At 42.8% G+C, this 21,618-nt stretch overlaps 1 protein-coding gene across 1 annotated transcript in view; it reads right to left on the bottom strand.

Annotated features, from left to right (window-relative positions):
* ADCY2 (adenylate cyclase 2) overlaps nt 1-20,625 on the bottom strand; it is a gene marked incomplete at its 5' end in the record, with an annotated part of 165,540 nt that extends 144,915 nt beyond the window's left edge. The window contains 2 exons of the mRNA XM_017496921.2: nt 13,563-13,568; nt 20,599-20,625. Coding sequence (XP_017352410.2) covers nt 13,563-13,568; nt 20,599-20,625 — 33 coding nt within the window. The remainder of the gene's footprint in view (nt 1-13,562; nt 13,569-20,598) is intronic.
* Nucleotides 20,626-21,618: the final 993 nt, after the last annotated feature.

Below are 21,618 nucleotides of genomic sequence, written 5' to 3'. Positions count from 1 at the left end.
CCAGCCTCAGCTTCTCCAACACCCTGTTCTCCCAACAACTGCTACTGGTGCTGTTTCCCATTACAACATTTAGCTTTTCCTCTCAGGTCCCTCAATAGAATTTTTGTTTCACATCAATCAATCAAAACTCTTACTATCTGAAAGGTCTTTCTTTATCTTTCTTTGACTTTTACAAAAAATAAATTGGTCATCGTATTCACATGGGATGGAGAGTAGAGGATGTCACAGTAGAAATATCTCTGAAGTAGGGGTTTTATCCTTTCTCTGTCACCTCAACCAAATCAGTCAGCCTTTGGGGCTCAGCTTGGTCATCTGGAAAATGGGTCTGCTGGGCCATGGAGTCAAAGGTCTCCATGTCCACGTAAGAGCATAGCCCTTCACAGGACCATGGGGGGCCCTTTCTAGAACGTACCTCCCACTGTCCTAGAGATAAATACCACTCCTGCTGTGTCTGTGTGCCCAGCCACTAGCACTACACTGAGGAAAGAACCCAAGTGCTCAAATTCCCACATGGTGGTAAAGATGCAAGTCCAGAAGGCCTGAGGGCAAGGAGATTCCAAGTGGGTCCAGAAAAAGCACCCAGGGAGGAGGCTGGGTCTGAGCTGTATGTCCCTTGCAGTGTGTCTGACTTGTGGGAGTAGGACGAAGAAGGGCTGAGATTTCTGAGGAGCGACTTTAAAGGCCAGTGTTTTCATATCTGTGTGCAGAGGGAAAGTCAGCCTGCTTCTTTCACAGCCTAGAAAGCTGGAATGCTTTGTGCAAATTAAAATCACTATGCACATCAGCAAATCAGGTTTCCCCTTCATAAAACAGTAAGTGCTTTCCTTGCATGCATATCTTATTTTCTCACTTAACAAACCCTGGTCACATACAATATCATTTAGATTTAAACATGTTTTGACCAAGAAAAAAAAAAAAAGGCACCACAGATATAGATGTGGCTCCGAGGGAATGAAGTCAGGTGATCGTCACCTGGGAGATGAGACTGGAGCTCTTTCCATCCAGCTGGATTTGCAGGTTCAAGATGACCAGGATATTTTTTAGAGAGCACATTGTCAAAAGATGGTGGAAAGAATAAAACTATCATTCACATGTGATTATTCTTCAGTTAATAGAAGTTAGAGAAGAAAGTACTAATCAAGTCAAATTATAAAGTATGTCTGCAGTCACTGATGGCAGTAAATTGGTATTTCTAAACTTGAACTGTTTATCATCAGTGGTCAATTCGATTCTATAAAATAGACTCTAGGGAAATGAGAATCACTCAAAAGGTAGAAAAATATTCAATCCTTGGAAAGGAGGCTATGGAGGCCCTCAGATGAGAGCTGCAGCTGTGCTCCCTGGAGCAGGCACAGGGCACCTCGCTGCACACCAGCACCCGGGTCAGCCCTATAGGCTGCTGCACCCGCAAAGGCTGAGCAAGCACAGCTCAGCACCAGTGTGAGAAAATCACCCAAATGGGAATTTCATCCTGCAAATAAGACCTCCACACTCACAAACCAGAAAGTGAAAAAGGAAAATACTACAGAGGGAAGCCAAGTCTGATCCACCTTGCCTCTTCAAGAGTAACTATCCAAAGGCAAGCAATGTCATCCAGCCTGACATGGGCAATGCCGGCGGAGGCACGCTGAGGAGAGAATGGATGAAAATGAACCACAATCCTGAGTGTTGGCCAAAACTCCTCTACATAAGGTATAGATAGCTAGGCAGGTGGTGGCACCAGCCTTTGGATTTCTTCTAAGTAGGAGGACAAGTTGGAGGTGCTGATAACATCATTGACAGAAGGAGATAAGAAGAAGAAGGAAAAAGTGGTAGCACATTGGTATCGATTTGATGAAAGATTTCAAGGAGCAAAATTGAATATTTTCATGTTCAAAAGCAATCCCTCAAGGTAACTCTAAGTACAGATGATAGATACACGATGCAGTTATGTATATACTACACCTGCACTGGACTGGACCATTGTTCTGAAATATGTGTTGACCATCCCTCCCATGCCCCACTGGGATGCAATGTGCCTTGGTAGGACCAGTGACATGTGAGCAGCAGTGATATGTGCTCCTTCTACACAAAAGCTTTAAGAGCCACTGCAGGGCTCACCATACTTTCCTTTCCCTCCTCTGTGGGACCAGCAGGGTCCCAGATAGTGACTCTAAGCCTAGGTCCTGTGCATGGCACAAAGTGGCAGTTCTCCTACAGTGGACAAATACAAGTGAGAAACCACCATTGTTGCCAGCCACTTTGATTTGGGGGCCATTTTTATCACCACCTACCCTAGCTATTGACACTGATGCAAATCCATGCAAAGATGTGCACACCAACCTAGGTCTTCCGTCCCTGAGTACTTCGGATTTCCTCAGCTACTCTGACTTGGGGAGAAGTCGCTCACTCACTTGGTGTGTTTGTAAGCTGCAGCTTCAGGGCAAAAGCTCCAGAAAGCCCCTCTGTGAAGTGCTGATTCTTCTCCCTCATTTAGAGCAAGAGGAGTTTGAGCCTCAGCAAGGCTATTCCACCTGTGAGGAGTCTTCAGGGCAGGGACTCATAACTTTGAATCCCACACTGGTAAACCCCATTGGTCTGCATTGCAGTCCATGGAAGAAAAGGCCAAGAATGTGGTTGCTTCCGTGGTGTGGGAATTACAGAGAGCAGGAATGATCCCACCAAGTACTAATGTGCATTTCCTCCTTCAAAATAAAAACCAGAGGTCACATCTCTAAAAGATTTTCTCTAACTAAAAGCTGGAGTCATTAGAATGTACTTATTCTACTTGGTGCCAGATGTTATCCTACATGCAAATTACTGTCTATATTCTTGAAAGTTTTAACTCTCATTGGATGCAAAAGTAACGGCCATTAATCAGCCAGCCTGGTTCCCATCCTTAAGAATGCTGGCAGCATGGCATCACCATCCCAAACTCAGGGAGGCAGTAAGGCTCCTCTGAAAAGCTTCAGAAAACGAACACTATGGTCTGTCCTAGGGCACAGACTCCAGCTCCCTCCCTGATGACGGCGAGACTGTGGGCTTACTTCCCTTCATCCTTGAGATGCTCAGGGTTCTCCTTTGGAGTAGGCTGTGCTGCCAAGCTTAGAAGCTTGGATTTATAGAACCACCATGAGTATAAGAGAAGTTTGAAGGGGTGAGGGTGAGCAACAGAAAGGGACAAAGCCATGGGAGGGGAGACCAAGCCCTGACATTGCCCTGCTAACTTTCACCTTAAACGAATTCTATAAACTCATGCTTGCAGTGTTCAAAGCTGTTCACTGAAAAAATGGGCCTCATCTTTTACATGGAAATGCACCCTCCTATTATTCCTAAGCGATTTTAGAACTGCTCTACTTGCATGTAGACACTGTGCTTTTAATTCAATATTCTTTCTTCCACTCAACAAATACCTATTAACCACTTTCTATGTATCACTTCCAGGTCTAAACCATTTGTAAGTATCATCTTGCTTAATTTTCTCAGCACTTAATGTTGTAGATATTATTTCTCCCATTTCTATGAAGAAGAAATTGGAGACCAAATAGGTTGCATAGCTTGCTAAACGTCCCAAAGTAAGGAGGTGGTGGAGTTGGGATTAGAACCAGTGGGAGGGAAGTAGTTAGTGGTTAATTGCTCTTAATCAGTTTGCTAAACTGTACTTAGGAAAAAGAGACAATACATAAATAGGTGAAAGATTAAATAACATAGCTCCAGCTGGGGACAGGAGAGGGATCATTCCATACAGAAGTGTTTTTTTTTTTTTAACTGCTTTGAAGTTGAGGATTGAATCTTAAAGCAAAACTGCTCTTGGGGTGAGTACCACAAGTATCCCACACTGTCAGCAAACCCTCAATCTCTCCCCTCCAAGCCAAGCCCAATCCAGCCTGGAAACACCTGCTGGGTGAGAGTTACGGCCCAGAGCAAAATTGTAGCAAATACCAGAAGGCTTCCTTTGAAAATATTGTCCACTTGGGAGATTTCTGGAAAAAAAACTGCACTGCAGTTCTCTCTTGAACCCGTAACTGAATCCTGAAGCAGTCACATATGTTTTCTGCTGTAAATGCTTGGGAAGGGGAGCTCAGGACACATCCGCACAGAGGCAGATGTCCAAATCTCTGCATATTCGTTCTGATAAATTAAGTGCTCCATGCCCGCCTCCACAGAGAAGCCTCCAAAGATACAGCCCAGCAGTTAACAGCCTTTAAATTTTGTTCCTGTTTTCAAACACTAATTGTCCCTTGGGCACTGATGTCATTGATACCAAGAGATGTACCTGTCATTTCTGCATAGCAACTTGTCAGGAAAGAATAATAAGTGAGAAATGAAAGGCTGCAGAACCTCACTAATTCTCAGTCCGCTCATGAAGCAATGTCCTAAGCTTCTTCAGGTAAGGATTAAAGATGCGAGAGGCACCCTCAGAGTACATTATCACCCCAGAAAGCCAAAAGGCTGCATGATCCTGGAATTGTATTAGATGTAACTCAATGACTGCAGCTCAAGCTCAAAAATAAAGGTCTTCTGTTCTAGTTTGCTTGACTATCAACTTTCTACATATGCATATCTAATTTGTGTATCTATGTGGTTGGCACATGACATATTTTAAGCTTTATCTTTGTCTTTAGAAAATGCATTCTTAGTACTTAGAATATAGGTTTTATTTCAGGGACTACACCTTCTAAGCTTCACCAATAGCTTTGTCTTTGGAGAAAATCACATAAAATATTAGCTAAAAAGAGGCTGTCACGTGCCCCACTACCTGACAAAAATAAACCACAGCTAAGAGCTCATATAATTTAAGAAATAATCATGTAATGCAGTTCTTGCAAGTTACATAGGATGAAAGCTCAAGTTTACTTTATACATGCAATACTTTAGGAAACCTTGACTGGGTGTGTTTTCTCACTTGCTCATTGAATCTGAGTATGTATGTTCTTAAGACTCATCAAAATTTTAAGTACACAGAAAGGCAACTAGCAGGCTATGGGCTGAGCCTGGTCAGGCAGATGTACTCTAATTGGTTTGCGGAGTGCATGGTTATGTGCACATGTTTAAAGAATTTGAACCCCTTTAGATAGGTCATGTGCTGTACAGCTGACCACAGTCCTTGCCATTCCCTAACAACTTGCAAGTTCACTGCATACATTTACCATGTCTGCCTATACTCTAAACCATGGTTTCTCACCCTCAGCAGTATCGGCATTGTGAGATCCACGGCTCTTTGCTGTGAGGGGCTGACTGCACACTGCAGTATATTTAGCAGAATTTGTCTAATAGACTGAGACTTAGACTAGACTTTAGTACCCTCTACCCACCAGATGCCAGCAAGACCCCCAGCCCCTTTTATGACAATCCAGACTGCTCACAAGCATTGACAAATGTTTCCTGGGGGGTAACAGTCTCCCTCTGGTTGAAAAACATTCCTCCAAATGTTTCCTGGGGGGTAACAGTCTCCCTCTGGTTGAAAAACATTCCTCTAAATATAAGACTTCTCCTCTGGACTTTTAACCTGACTACTTTCCCCCTGTGCTCTTCCCCTCCACTTACCTCTGTCCCTCTCCACCTTGTACTCCGTGGCCCATCACTTTCATTGTTGTCTTGCCCTTGTCATTCCAGAATGGCAGTGCACACCTCTCCAGGACATCACTAGGAGGTACCCCATCGCTTCTCACATGCCATTGGCTATACCCAGCACTGAGGGATGCGGTGACATGTCTCTGTTCTGGGTGAGACATACCCAGGCACAGAGATCCTCTTACAGCAGAGGAAGAAGAGACTGAGTACTGGGAGACAATCCAGTGGTCTCTGTCACATGCAGAGAGCTCAAATGCAACTGTTTGCAAATGGAAGCTATCACCTTCCCTCCAAAAGCTGTCCCTCCCTTTGCAATCTTTGGCCAGTCAATATCTGCCCATGCTCCCAGCTGCCCATGCAGAAACTGCTTTCATCCCTGACTTACCAGCCCACATCCAGTGAAGCAGCCTCCTGCCTTTCACACTTCAGAACCTGCCTTTTCCCAACCTACTGCTCTGCCCAGTTCTCAGTAACCTCTGTCATCCAGAGAATCACCTCCTAAGTGGCTTCCTTCCTCCTGTCCTCCTTCCCCTTCACCCTTTCTCTTCTGCAGTGGGGGTCTTTCTAAAATGGGAAGCAGTCAAATAAGCTCAGCCCCAGCTCTGAAGGCTCTAACACCTGGGATAAGGCCAAAACCCTTCAGTGTATTACAAGATATGATATACCCCAGACATCTCACCTTCTTTATTTCTTCCTCGTTTCTTTGACCCTGACACCCAGCTCTTCTGAATCACCTGCAGCCTCAGACCCACACTGGAACATACTTCCCCAGGACCTGGATGGCTGGTTCCATCAAGTCATTTCCATCTATGCCACCTTCCTTTGCTGAGGCTATCCCCACCAATTCTCCAGGCAGGCTTCTGACCACCTCCTCCCTCAGAGCCATCTTGCATGCCCTCTCCACCCACAGCTAGGCTAGGTGCTGTGTGCTCTGTTAGCCCCCAACATTCACCTTGCTAATGGCCCCTGAGCTCTGCCAAAATCACCTGTTTACTTCAAGTATGTTAGTGAGCCCAGACTGTGCCTCCTTCAATATTTTGTTCGCACCACAGAACACAGAGGCCAAAAGCTGGCATAGGTAGACACACATAAACATTTGTTGGACGGATACAGGAGTGAATGCATGAATGTGTGACCCAGTGCCTCATTACAGTTTGAATAAGATTTTCACTGAGAAAGTCACTAAATAATCTGTTTTTTCAATGACAGAGGCCAGGAGAACATTCTCGCTCTGTCACTCTTCAAGTGGACAATGGGTAAATTACATAACCTTGGCCCTTCGCCTGAGAAATGATGAAGTAAATTACTGCTGTCACTTTCAGTTCTAGGTGTCTCCTGTTCAATAATGTGTCAGGAGGAAATGGTAAGACAGCCTTGAGGATGACAGCAGAAAAGGAAATACACTTTGAATTCTAATTTTGGCTACTGTTAAGCACCTACATGTTTTCTCCATTAGAAGAAATAATTGGAAGATGCATATAAATATATATGTATATATTATATATATGTATACATCTCTCTTTTTAAATTTTGTTACAGTATGCATTAATTGACATGCACACGTAGATTTCCAGGATAACTGCAGAGAGGGAAGGGTATTTTAATTCTTTCCTATGTGTTTCTCAAAGTTCTGGTATCTGATCTTTCTAGGGCGAATGAAGCAGCACTGTCCTTTTTGTTATTCTGCAGGTACAAGTTCAAGTGCTCACATTAATTGCATAGTCAAAGGCTCCTCCGGTCGCTGACTCCAGCTACATGCCATGACGGAAGGCATGTGGCCCAGAATGCAATGTGGAGGAGCTGAAAAGGGAATGAATAACTTATGAACTGTAACCCTGCCAAAGAGAAAAGAAGGGAAGTTTTCTGCCAGGAAACAGAAATAAGGATCAGCATGGAAATAGAAGTCATGGCTAATGAGAAAATGCTATATTACCTTAAAAAATTATTGATTAATTATAACTACACTAGCATATATAAACTCAGGAATTCTCAACTTTGTTATGCCAACGAAAATATTTGTCAACCAGTAAACAGATTTTTAAGAGAACTAAATTGACATGAATAGAGCTGATTCTGAAAATATATTAAATCTTATACAGAGATTTTTAAGCAAAATAGCATATTATTCTGACCAGCTGTGCACCCATGCTGACTTGAGCTCAAGCTTGGTTTAGGAAGTATTAATATTTCAGTCATATATTGCTGCAAAACAAATCACCCCCAAACTAGTGATTCAGAACAACAATGATGGATATTTTTTCCTGAGTCAATGGGCTGGGTGGCTAGGTACTGGGTCCTGGCTTTGCTGCTGACAATCCCATGACTGTGCTCAGCTGGAAGGTGGGCTGACTCTACAAGCTGGCCCCAGTGACATGTCTATCTGATCGTTGCTGCTGGCCTTGGGCTGGGGCTTTGGGTCTCCTCCATGTGGATACTCATTCTCTGCCAGGCTGGGCTCACTTCCCTAGTGGTGATCTCAGAGGAGCAGTCCCAGAAAATGAGAGAGGATCTTCAAGAACTCACAAGGCCTGGGCTCCAAAATTCACAGTCACTTCCCTATTTCCTGTTAGACAACCCAAGTCCCAAGTCCTCCTAGATTTAAGCGTGCAGAGAAACAGATCGCATTTTCCATCTGACACAGCTTGGATGACAGGCTCCTCCTACATTCATGGTTCCAAAGGCTTGGGGGAGCCAAGGGTTAAGTGATTTCTTTTTTGTTTTTGTTTTTTTTAGATGGAGTTTCACTCTTATTGCCCAGGCTAGAGTGCAGTGGTGCTATCTCAGCTCACTGTAACCTCTACCTCCCAGGTTCAACTGATTCTCTTGCCTCAGCTCCCTGAGTAGCTGAAATTACAGGTGCACTCCATGACACCCAGCTAATTTTTTGTATTTTTAGTAGAAATGGGGTTTCACCATGTTGGCCAGACTGGTCTCGAACTCCTGACCTCAGGTGGTCCACCTGCCTTGGGCTCCCAAAGTGCAGGAATTATAGGTGTGAGCCATCACACCTGGGTGGGTTAAGTAATTTCTACAGTGAATCTGGGGGTTCAGGGTCTCTCCATAAGGGGATGTTGGAGCTGGCAATACAGAAATTCCAAGCTCAAGTCCAGTTTCAGCTACCTAAATTCCAGTTTGAATTTCTGTGAATTCATCTTGTGTCCAGTTCTATATTCAATATATTTCTCTTCTGTTCATTCTTGGCCAAACATATGGGTAAGGCTGGACTGAAACTCCATAGGATAAGACACAGAAGGACTGGTCCTCCCAGGAGGACATAGGTTGAATACACGCATTATTATCGCTAAGTTCACACTGTGGCTTCTATCCAAATTAACACTTGGCAAATAATTCTTAGAAATGCCTTAAAACAAACAAGACAGACAATGGAAATGAAGCAGCTGTCTACAAATGCAGTGAGTCACCTTCAATTTATTTTAAGACTGTTCTAGATGTAAATTCATATGAATTATCTCAGAAAGTGTATGTATTTTTTAAAAATTCATGTTGACAATTTTTTTCAAGAAAATAAAGGCAAACAAAAATCAGACAGGTTTGAGGAGATATAAGAAATTATTCTGAAGAAAGAAAGGAGGAAATTAATAAGATGGGATTTAGATATGTTTCATGATTCACTCTTAAGTGATCCATTGAAATATCTGGGACTGTTCTGCTCCCTATTTAGTGATTCTCTATTTAGTGATTTTACTAAAATACTTTTTTTGGTAGCTGATAAAAGCATACCATACCACTAACCATAGCAAGATGTTCTTTGCATATGATATATGCAATTATGACAGAGAAGAAGATCCTTAAAAGAAGTGTTCAAAACTCTCAGTTCAGTAGAGGAATCTCAGGCTTTTATGCAACTTGGATTCAAAACTGAAAGTCACATCAAATGTCTGATCCTCACTCATCATTTACCCAATATGGCAAAGCTACAGAATAGAATATCTTTTTAAAGTAACACATCTGAAAAGTAAAACAGAAATATCTATTAAGTTTCAAAGTAATTATTTAAAAAACACCATGTAATAAATACTTGAATTCACAAATGTTTGCTTTAGCTAAATGTTCTTTATCAAGAAAACTATGCACTTGCTTTAGCTAAATGTTCTTTATCAAGAAAACTATGCACTTGCTAGTCTTAACTTGCTAACAGTATCAACATAATACCAACAACAATATTAACAATATCAATTACCTAGTAAACTTAATGATGTTCTCTACTACTGCTGAAAGAACTTCAAGCCTAAACATGTCCAGGAAGTTCATAATTGGATCCAGTTCTACCTACACACCTGCCCACAATTTCATTAACATTCTAGAGAGCTGTGGCTGCTAATTCTTCCCAGTGCATTCTCTCTTGTTATATTTTGTTTGGTTTTGTTCTTACTTCTCCTTTAAAATCTGCTCTTGTCCCACAATGGTAGTTGTTGCAGGGTTAAATGAATAAATATTTACAATGGAACAGTGCCTGGTTTGCAGAAAACCTTCATATGTTAGCCTCAGTGGGCACAAAGTCCCTTTCAACAAGTTCAAGCCTACATAGATTCTTCTTTTCTCTGAATTAGGATGGGCTCAGAGTCAGTAGTGCCCCTTATCACTTAATTATTCTCTAACTCTGTCACTTACCTTGGTTCCCCCAGCTGCCCTCCAAATCATTTGGTGAGGGAAGGGCAAGCAGAAATAATGCATTTTATTTACACATTCTTCGCAGTTCTAGATGCTTATTTCACTTATTTAATGATCAATAATTGTGGTTCCATTTGTTGATAACCATAAGGTTATAAATAATATAGGTGACCAAATATCAGTGTCATATTAAAATGACTGGGGAGAACTTCCCTACAAAATACCTAACAAAACAGACCAACATTTCTAAAATACAATGAAGGAAATTCACCAACTACAGCCACAACACAAAAAAGGTCATGGTTCAGTATTATCGACTTCAAAAATCAATGGCCAAGAGGAGAAAGAAGATTCCAGAGCTGAGTATAAGATGGAGGTGCTCTTAACTCTTAGCCCTCTGTACCCCTCCAAGCAGCAGCTCAGAACTGACAAAATCAGAAGATTCTTCGGAATACCCACAAATGCAGAGCCTAACAGCCATATTCAATTTCAGACCAAAGGATGATGAAAATCATTGTGTGGTTGGAAACAGAGAAAAAATTTTCAAAAATAAATAAAATGGAACAGTTTATCATGGTTAGAAAGGAAGCCTTCAAGTTTGAGGAATGGGTGGAATCCCAAGTTTGTCCTCCATTGAAAGAGATCCGCTCCCATCCTGGGGGTGACCACACTGGAAATAGGTGTGTAACCAAACAAGGGCAGAAAGCCAGCCCCGCTGTCCTGTGGGTACCCTCCCCGCACCATGCTTCCCTCTGCCCGCCACAAAGCAGGCAGAGCACTAAATATCCAAATTGCACCCACCCCACACTCAAACTACTGAATTGCCAGCCTCCCACAGAGCGGGAAAGGGGGTAAGACGTGAAGGCCAGAAGCCCAGAAATAGGATGTGAGTCTTACTTTAGAGAGACCTTCTATTGGATCCCTAATGAAGCAAAAAACCACTCCACCACTACCACCACCACAAGTGATGCCATGGGGGCCAGAAGGGAGCAGTGGGGGTCAATCAGCACCAAAGCCAGGGACAGCTGAAGACAGACATGCTGAGACTGGACCCTACCCTCTGGGGCCCTTGCTAGTGGGCAGCTGAACCCAGATAGCAGCCCTTCCTCCTCCTTCATCTTTTAGTTGATCATTTTCTCCCACTGGACACATGGGTGTAAAGAACTAAGTGTGCTTAGGTACCCTGACAGTGTAAGTTTATCAGGGGGAGGAAACCCCAGAACACATCCTGCTGGCCTCACAGACATGCCCCCCAAAACAATGGAAACAGCGTCCAGGATATAACAGCCCTCTGGGAGTTGCCCTTCATGGTCACCTCCGAGTCCCTCTGAGGCCTCTGTCTACAATGTACTGTCAGGGTCTCAGCTTCCCCTGTCCCCCACGTCTTGCCTATTTGCTTTCCTGAGCGGCCTCACTCTAAACCTGTGGTTGCAACCAGGGACACTTTGTTCCCCACGCAAGTGGATGTTGGGCAGAGCCTGGAGAAAGGCTGCTTGGCATCCAGAGGGCAGAGGGCAGAGATGCTGCTACGCATCCTGCAGTGCACAGGGTGGACCCCACCTTTATGAAGTACCCGGCTCCAAATGCCCAGGGTGCTGAGATGCAGAAGCCGGCTCAACACAGGCTATCACATCAGGCTTCGTGCATGTTGTAGGGTTTTTTTGTTTTGTTTTGTTTTTTGTTTTTGAGGTGGGAATCTCACTCTGTTGCCAAGGCTGGAATGCAGTGGCTCAATTTCAGCTTACTGCAACCTCCGCCTCCTAGGTTCAAGCGATTCTCATGCCTCAGCCTCCCAAGACACTGGGACCCAGGCATGTGCCACCATGCCTGGCTAATTTTTTTGTGTTTTTTGTAGATATATATTTTTGGTAGAAGCGAATTTTCACTATGTTGCCCAGCGATCCACCTGCTTCTGCCTCCCAGAGTGCTGGGATTATAGGCATGAGCCACTGCACCTAGCCATTGTAGATTTTTAAACTTCAGTTTTGCTTAAGCATGTGATGGAGTAACTTGATTAATAAAATGACATGATATTGTACTTATGACCCCTCCAAGGAGGCTGTCCTCTGCAAGGTGTGGAATACCATAGTGTCTCCAGCCTCAGAGGAAAGAGGCAGAGTCACAGCACTGTGGGATGACATCCCAGGACATGGAGCCTCCACTCAGGTGGAGCAGAGCAGGGGCTGGTACACCTCCCCTGTAAAGGCCGCAAAGTTCAGGCTTTGAGCACCATGGCCTCTCTGCCATGACTACCCTACTCTGCCACTGTAGCCTGGAAGCAGCCTTAGCCAATGTACAAACAAATGAGTGTGACTCTGTGTTCCAATACAACTTGATTTAAAAATGAACAATCAATTTCATATTATTTTCATTTGTAATATATATATATATGGTTTATAAAACATCGGCCAGATGTGGTAGCTCACATCTATAATTCCAGCTACTGGGGAGGATGAGGCAGGAGGATTGTTTAAGCCCAGGAGGTTAAGGCTGTAGTAAGCTATGATGGCACCACTGTACTCTAACCTAGCCTGGGTGACAGAGTTAGACCCTGTCTCTCTTAAAATAAAATATAAAAGGAATTTTCTAACAATATCAGAAGCATTCTTAGTACTCAGGCCACACAAAAACAGTTGGCAGGCCATATTTGACCCACAGGCTGTAGTTAGGTGACTACCAGTCTAGAGAAAGTTCCCTTGAAAAGTCAAAGTTAAAGGCATTGCAGGCACATTAAAAGTGTCACTGACAATTGACTTAAGGATAATAAAGGTTATATCCTTCATCCAAAGAGCATTTTTACCATTATCTCCATGACCTGACACTCACAGGTTATTCAACATGCTGTACCTGCAATAAAAGCCATAAAATAGATCTTTTAGAAAATAATAAATTTCAAGTTATCACTGAGTTCTCAGCTGAGAAGGAGAATGTGGTAGCTTTGGAGTCAAGAGTCTGGATCAAATCCCACCCCTACCACCTCCTTCTGTCCTGGTAGTACGGGCTTACGCAGGGACCGGGCCAAGTGTGAATTTAGGTGACTGCTTGCTACTCAGGTAGCCGTCAAAGAGCATGAAAGTCACTGCACCAAAACCAGAAAATCTGAATTCAAGTCCAAGCTCAGCCATTCATTTGAATGAGACTCCAGTTCACTCCCAAACCTTCCTGGGCATCATTTTCCTCACCTGAAAACAAAGGGGCTGGACTAACACTCTGAATATCTTTCTTGCTATGGAGGCTGGTGAGTCAATACTTCTGTAACATGTATTTTTAGATAAAGGCAAAAAAAAAAAAAAAAAGCCAACGAGTGTAGCTGCAAACAAAAGTATCTCATTTCCCCACTCCATAGCTAATTCTCTAGCAGTCAGAATTCAGAACACATGTTGCTTGATTTACGGTGGCAACCAGTAATTTGTGTGAGAAAGACTTAATTTAGAAGAACGCACATGTCATTTTTTTCATAACCAAGTAAGAGCTACAATTAGTTTGATTCATATGCTGTCAAGGATGTCTCCACCACACGCACAGCAAACAATAAGAAGTTTTCAAGGCAGCTCTTTGATGGAGAGAACTATTTCTCAGTTGTGTAATTCATACTAAACATAAATCCTCCTCTGTTTCCCTCTTGACTATCCCATGCTCACTCGAGGATCATTGTTTATGAGTGATCATTAAGCAGGAAAGCCACTAAATACATTAGCTTTTTTACTGAATTTTACTTTGTAGCATTTTGTAGCCTTTGGGAAATTGCCAAAATTAAGAGTGAAATGCCCCAAATAACCAACTGAAAAAGTTGGGAAATGTCTCAACTTTTTCTCCCATTATGACACATATCTTAAGCAAAATTTTAGTAAGATTATTCCATTGAAAACCGGATAAATCAAAATGTTTTCTAATGTTTGTTGCACAAATAAAGAAGATGCAAGGCTGGATTTAAAATACAAGTAGGCATGCTGCTCATAGCTGAAGAATTAAAGTGTTCATGATCATTTCTTGTTGCAAAATTCCTCTCTTGCTGAACATCTGTCCGTAAAATAATTAAAATCACATTAAAGGCTGATTTCATCAAGAAGAAATAAAGCACTACCCACAGATTGAATCTTAGAATCCTGTTATCCACATTACCATGTATATATCTATGCAACAATCCTTCATGATCTGCACATGTACATTAGAATCTAAAGTACAATTAAAAAAATAAATAAAATTAAATTAAAATAAAGAAAAATTATCCTATGGGATATGGAATAGTAGATAGGGGATCAATGGAATTCATTTTAGAATAGGCGTCCCCAAACTACAGGCCAAAGAACCGGCTGGCCAGTTAGGAACTAGGCCACACAGCAGGAGGTGAGTGGTGGGTGAGCGAGCATTATCCCTTGAGCTCCACCCCCTGTCAGATCAGGCACAGCATTAGGTTCTCACAGGAGCATGGACCCTATTGTAAACTGTGCATGCAGGGATCTAGGTTGCATGCTCCTTGTGAGAATCTAATGACTGATGATCTGAGCGTGAACAGTTTCACCCCAAAACCATCCTCTCCCCTAGTCTGTGGAAAAATTGTCTTCTGCAAAACCCGTCCCTGGTGCCAAAAAGTTTGGGGACAGCTAATTTATGACATGCGTGTGTGTACATGTTTCATGCACCACTGAGTATATATTCCTAGTATGTAAACCAAGTTTTTGTTTTCTATATAAGATTAAATAACAGCATAGTAGTACAGGTATTGAATACACCATTCAGTCCAGGTACATTTTGTCACAAAAATAAATATAACAATTTTTAATTTTTTAATGATCAAATATTTTACACACAATACCCACTCAATCAATGTTGAGAAAAAATGGATGTTATTATGAGACATGAGTTCCCATCTACTTGAGTTATCACAATCTCTTAAACTAGGTAGACATGGAATCATCAAACTGGTTTGAAAGAAGCAGAGTGAAAAGCAGGAGGGGCACCACCATCCTTCGCCACTGAAAGGCCCTCAGTGCCACACCTCCCTGTAGTGTTTGCAGGTCTCATAGTCCACATGGCCTATCATTAGGTTGATTATGCAGTTGTTTTCATATACTGGGCAATGAGTGAAAGTAAATACATTAAAACCCCAAACATTAAGTAAATGAAAAAACAACATTGGCGACAACTCATCTGTTTGGAGTGGTTACCCTGTGCTAGGCACGGTGCTCTGGGTCGTAAGAAACGCAGAGAGCTCATTTGTTGGGAATGGTTCCTACACCCATGAACCATTGAGGAACATGACCTAAGCTCACACTGTCTGGGGGCTGCAGAGCCTCAGTATCCCAAAGCCACCCTCTACAGAACCCTACTCCTTTAATCTATCATCTCTCTGAAACAACAGTATCTTTCTAAATGCAAAAGCTAACCCTGCTGCTTGGAACTTTAAACTCTTCAGTGGTTCTCCATTGCCGGCAGCAGTGCCTTTTGACCTGTGTGATTAGGACGGATGGAAGAAAGCCCTGCGCACATACACACTGATAATAAATAGAGAGAGATGTAACTGGGGCAACTGGTTCCCCCCAAAACTTAACTTTTTTACATGAAATGTACTGATATTTTCTATGTTAGTCTATTCCTTAAAAATGCAGATTGCAACTCATTGAATTGATTTCATGACCCACTAACCAGTGCCATGTGAACTGAAAACCACCCACCTGAATGGCAAAATGTACATTCCTTGGCCTGGGATACCAAGTTTTCTGGGATCTGGATTCTCGTCTCTCACTGTGATCCCAATGCACCCAGACCCTTCCCCTATATCTTTGATTTGCAGTTCTCTCAATGAATGGTCTCCTGAGCTTGTTTACAGACTCATCCCTCTGACCCACCATGTCCATCTGGGAGACGCTGTTTAGACTCATGCACCTGGATAGTCCTAGACTGTCTGGCTTCTCAACACCCCTTGACACAGGTAAGTCTTTATTAGTCTAAAGGTGAACAGACATTCACTCTGCTTTATTTGGCTGTTTACCCTATTGGAATTTGAACTTGGCTCATCTATATCCTGGACTCTTTTTGCTCTTCCCAGTGTGCTTCCTCTAACTCCTGTTCATTTCCTTCTTTTTAGAAGTATCAGCAGTTCAGGTGATTCCCATAATATTCACAAGGTGCACTGCTTCCCATCACCGGGCCCAGGAAGGCTGCTTGCTGTGCCTCCTCATACTGCGTGCAGTTAGAATCAGGCACATTCAATAAAGAATTATGTTTCAGGAAAATAGTGGAGTAGACATGGATTCCAGGCTACTCTTAAATTAGTAAAAACTGGAACTATGGTGGATTTCAGGCTATTCTAAAATTAGTATAGACTGAACAAGTTGTTGAGCAACATCATATCCTCATCACACTTCACATCTTTGGGTTGGAATTTCAGAGCAGCTGGTGTTTCCTGGTGCCAAGCTGCTCTCAGATGACTGGGAGATGAAAGACAAGAAAACCTTTGTCTGACAAAGTTCCCAGCTATAACACAAGTAATGCCATATTTTCTCTCCACCATTAAAAAACACCCTTTCTGTTTATATCAATTATTTTTCCCCAAATAAACGTATTTGTAGTAAAAAAACAAAAACTCTTGTTTGCTAGACGGATATTTTCAAATGTGTGCCTATTGTTTTAACTTCTCCATGTTATTCTTCTGGTTTCTAGTGATCTGTCAAGTACCCCTGTATTAGTCAGAGTTCTCCAGATAAAACATAAAAAATAGGATATGTGCATTTCTGTCTATCTGTTGAGTGAGTAAGTGAGAGAGAGAGAGAGAGAGAGAACATTTATTTTTAGAAAGTGGCTCATGTGGCTGTGGGAGCTAGCTAGTGAAGATTCCATAGGGCAGTTGAGGAGTCTGAAGGTAGTTTGGAGGCAGAATTTCTTCTTCCTTTGGAGGCTTCAGTCTTTTTCTCTTCAGGCCTTCAGCTAAACGGATGAGGCTCACTCACATTATGGAGGGTAATCTGATTTACTCAGAGTTTACTGATTTAAATGCTAATCTTGTCTTAAAAGTAACATTCACAAAAACATCTAGACTAGTTTGACCAAATATCTGGGTACCATGGCCTACCCAAATCAACACATTAATCATCACACCCTAGTTTCAGACAACTTAAATAATGAAGCACACACGTCATAGAAAAAAAAATTTCCTCTCATCCTTACTAATTTTTCACTGGAGTTGTTTGTGTAGAAATCTAGAGGGATTATACAATTCATTTTTTCTGTCTTATTCTCCAGGAAAGTAGCCCAATTCACTGAAGAAATGGCACAGGCAGGAGGCTGTAAGCAAAGAAGAAGTCACTGCTCTAGAGAAGTCACATCGGATCACCACCGCCTCATCTCTGCATCCCTGATACCATCACAGTGGGCAGACCCCATGTCTACACCATCAGTGCCCAGAACATCTTCATAGTAGAGGAAGGGAAGTTACATAAGCAGTGCTTTCACTCTCAATATCCTTTCCAACTCTGAAATACTTTCATTTTAATTAGTTTAGTTACTTAAAGGCAATAAAAATTTAGTTAACTTTAGTTAACGGGAGATGATACACAACATTGTTATCACATACCATGGTTACTTCATTGTGCTACCCACATCAGTGTAGAATGTATTCATTCCAATAGAGAGAATGGCCTTTTCATTCCTGAACAAGTCTTGGCATGTTATTTTATGAGTTTGGGAGGGAATATTATCCTGTTAAAAGTATGAAGAAAAGTCAATGAATCTGAGAAACAGTTACTAAAAAAATATAGATATCTTTTGAAGTTTGGAAGCAGATGAACAGGTACCAAGAATGCTGGCTCTCCTGTTCTGAGGTAGCTTTAGCCTGAAATTTCCTGATGATTTGACAGTAGAACACAGGACCTTTGCAAAACATCTACATATTGAAGCCTGAAGGCAGAGCCAAAGAAAGAGCACGAAGCTTTCCTTTCTGAGCTGTGTCAGTCATCCCTACTGCCGAGACACCTGTCTATTATTTGTTTACTCTTGCGCTTTCCCTCGTCAGGAAAGTGGAAAAGGATGGAAGTCACTGCAGTAAACCTCTCCCCGTCTGACAGCTTGTGAGACAGTTTATTTGCTCATATGCTCTGAATGCTCTTTTATTTACTCATACTCATGAGTATGAGTCTTGCCATTCTTCATCCATACATCTCTTGATATACAATGGACTAGTTCCAGGGCAATCAAGTTCCAGGACAGTGCTGGCTACTGAGGACAAACAGATGCCCAGAACACAGTCCATCCCTGAGGAATCCTTAGTCTATGCAGAGGAACTGGGGCATGAGCTGACACTCGTAATTAACCAGCTATCTTGATAGCTGTTTTATAAGAGTTATGTTCCAGGGAAAAACAGAACACACGGAGGGAAGACCAACTGCCAGGGAGTAGAATCCATGACACTGACCCACGGTGGGAGAGGATGAAGCAGGGAGGCAGGAAGCCAGGAGGGCGCTGTCAGCTGAGCACAGAGCCAGTGAGGAGGCACCGCTGGCAGTGGCACTGAGGCCCCATGTGGGAAAGAGCTGGGCATTTAGAATCAGATAACGGGGGCTGAAATTCTAATCCAGACATTATACACAGCTGGGTGATCTTGGACTTCACATTTGGGAATCTCAGCATCATCGTCATCGACCACATAAAGAAAGCTCCCCCGACTCTGCATGTTTTCACTGATATTCTAATGATAACACAAAATGGTCCTGGTAAAACAGGAGCACAAATAAATGTGTTTCTTTCCTCCTGGCAGCCTAGGAGATGGCCTCTTTAACATGTCGGTGGTATATGGAGGTGGTTCCTCTCTGTCAGAGAATTTGGACAAAGCAATAAAAAAAAATCTTTTTTAAGAATTAAATTTAAAAAAAACATAAATAGACCCAGAACAGATATCTTAAAGAGTAGTATCGGAGCGATAGAGATGTGGTGGGGTAGCATGTGAGGTGCAAGGAAAAGGAGCAGGAGAAGGAAACGGGCCAGTGTCTCTCCAGTGGCAACCTAGGGAAAGGTCTCAGGAGAGGCCAAGTGGGTTCAAGACCATCATCCACATCCAGGTGTGACCCCGTCACAATAACGAGTCCTGAAGCTCCATGTGATCCGATTCCTGCTGGTGGAGCATGAAGATGAAGAAAACTGGCCTGCGCAGGGGAGAGTCTCGCATAGGTGAGGTGGGACTGCTCAGCATCAATTCATAGACAATCTGCTTTCTGCGTTGGATGCATCAGTGTCTGTGAGCTGGTGCAAGAGTGGGGTGTGTGCTTGGGGTGCTGACAAATTACACTGCTGAGTTCCCAATGGGAAAGGCCAACCCTGACTGGATTGAGAGGTTTGGTTGCCATCTGGGAAACTATCTTGGTGGACATCCAGACAACTGGGACATCCAGGTGACACCTGTGATCACCGCTGCCTTTAAATGCAGCCAAAGAAGGGAAGGAAAGGACAATGGTGCTGATGAAAAGAGGGAAACTCTGTGAAATATCTGAAGAGGTTTATTCTGAGCCAAATATGAGTGACCATGGCCCAAGACACAGCCCTCAGGAGGTCCTGAAAAGGTGTCCCCAAGGTGGTCAGGGTACAGTTTGGTTTTACATATTTTAGGGAGGCATGAGACATCAATCAAATACATTTAAGAAACACATTGGTTTGCTTCAGAAAGGTGGGACAACTCAAAGCTGGGGGAAGCAGGTGGGGGTTCCCAGGCTATAGGCAAATTTAAACATTTTCCGGTTGACAATTGGTTGAGTTTATCTGAAGACCTGGGATCCATGGAAAGGAATGTTCAGGGCAAGGTAAAGGATCATGGAGACCAAGTTTTATTGTGTAGAGGAATCTATCAGACAGCCGACTTCAGAGAGAGAGAGCAGGTTGTAAAATGTTTCTTATTAGACCTAAAGGGGTGCCTGGCTCTTAGCTGATTATCTCCTCAATCTGGAAAGGAAGAAGGAAAAAAAGGGGATTCTCTACAGAAAGTGGATTTTCTCCACAAGAGACTTTGCAGGGCAACTTCAAGGCATTGGCAAGGGAATATGTTTGGGGTAAAACATTTTGATTTTCTTCCTTATTATGCCAGTCCAATTGGAGAGTAAGTCACGATACACAAGCTCAAGTAAAACCCATGTAATGAGAATTTATGGTTTGTAGGGCATGACTCCCTAGACCCCTCAGACAGGAACTTGGGCAAGATGAAAACTCAGAGCTAAGTTGTCAATGGCAAGCCTGTCAAGCCAATGGTCCCCAGCAGGGAGGGTGTCCTTTCCATTCCTACAGGGAAAGTCCTCCCTTACCATCTCTCTCTGAAAGTGAAGTCTTACTGGAGAAAAGTGAAAGTCTTATTGTAAAGAAATAGTTCTTCACAATTGAAGTAAAATGTTTAAAATGAGCTTTCAATTCAGCAGAGAGAATAAAACAATTCACACGTTTTTCAGATTGAACAGTTTGTGGCTATGTCATTTAGGCTATTTGGTCCCATCTTTTGCCGTTAAATGTTTTTATTAGAAAGCTTTACAAAGAGATTCTTTTGAAATGTTCATTTAACTTCAATTTCAATGGTTTCTATAAACAGAAACTGCTAGTGTTACCTTGAAAACCCACTTCCGCTTTGTAGGGCTTTGGCACGCGAAACCTGGAAGCTTCCAGCTTGAACTCAAAGGAACGGACAAGGTATTTGAGGCATTAGGTCCACACAACGGCCTCTCCAAAGTCACACTTTGGAAATCCTCTTCCAGCCTGAACTCATTCAGTTGTTTCAGATACCCTCCTGACCTCTGCAATTCCCAGTTTAGAGGAAAAAAATTCCCATGTAACACAGAGCATAAACCTTTTTCCAGGAAAGACTTCTGAGATATGCAAAACTCTGCAGAGGGTATGCCTGGCCTCAGGTGTTTGTCTTTAATCTCAGGGCTCCACTTGCTAGAATCCTGACCCCCAGCCTATGGGCCTGACCAAATATGCTTTTTCCAATAGTCTCACCCAGGGGGCCATCTATGGAAGGCTCTGGCTGGTCTTTCAGAAGAAGCAATGTTCAATGATCAGTATCATGAAAGTGGCAGGCCCTAAGTAAGCCCTACTCCAGGCTCTTCCAAAGGCCCTGTAGTAAACACCCTTAACTCATGTCCTCCAACATGAGATTCCCACATTCACTAATGCAGAAGCCGTGAATGTCTTCAGAGTCTCTCAGTTAAAAATCACAGTTCTGAGGCATCTTGGTGGGCACTGGGGCTTGGGTACTAGGTTCCAGACCCCTAGAGGGAGGTGTGCAGTGAGAAGGATGCCAAATACAAGAAGTGTACCCAGAGCCATGGGGCGACTCTCACGCTGGGTGTGAATAGGGTCAGTGCCTGGGACCTCCTGGAATTGTTCTTTTCACTGGGCCATTGATGCTTTATGTGGAATGCCTGGGTGATGAGTTGGTGCTGGTGTAGTGTTTCTTTCTTT

Source organism: Cebus imitator, unplaced genomic scaffold (assembly GCF_001604975.1).
Source record: "Cebus imitator isolate Cc_AM_T3 unplaced genomic scaffold, Cebus_imitator-1.0 Scaffold226, whole genome shotgun sequence".
Lineage (NCBI taxonomy): Eukaryota > Metazoa > Chordata > Mammalia > Primates > Cebidae > Cebus > Cebus imitator.
The sequence above is the reverse complement of the archived record's forward strand: the minus strand, read 5'-3'. Positions and strand labels throughout refer to the sequence as shown.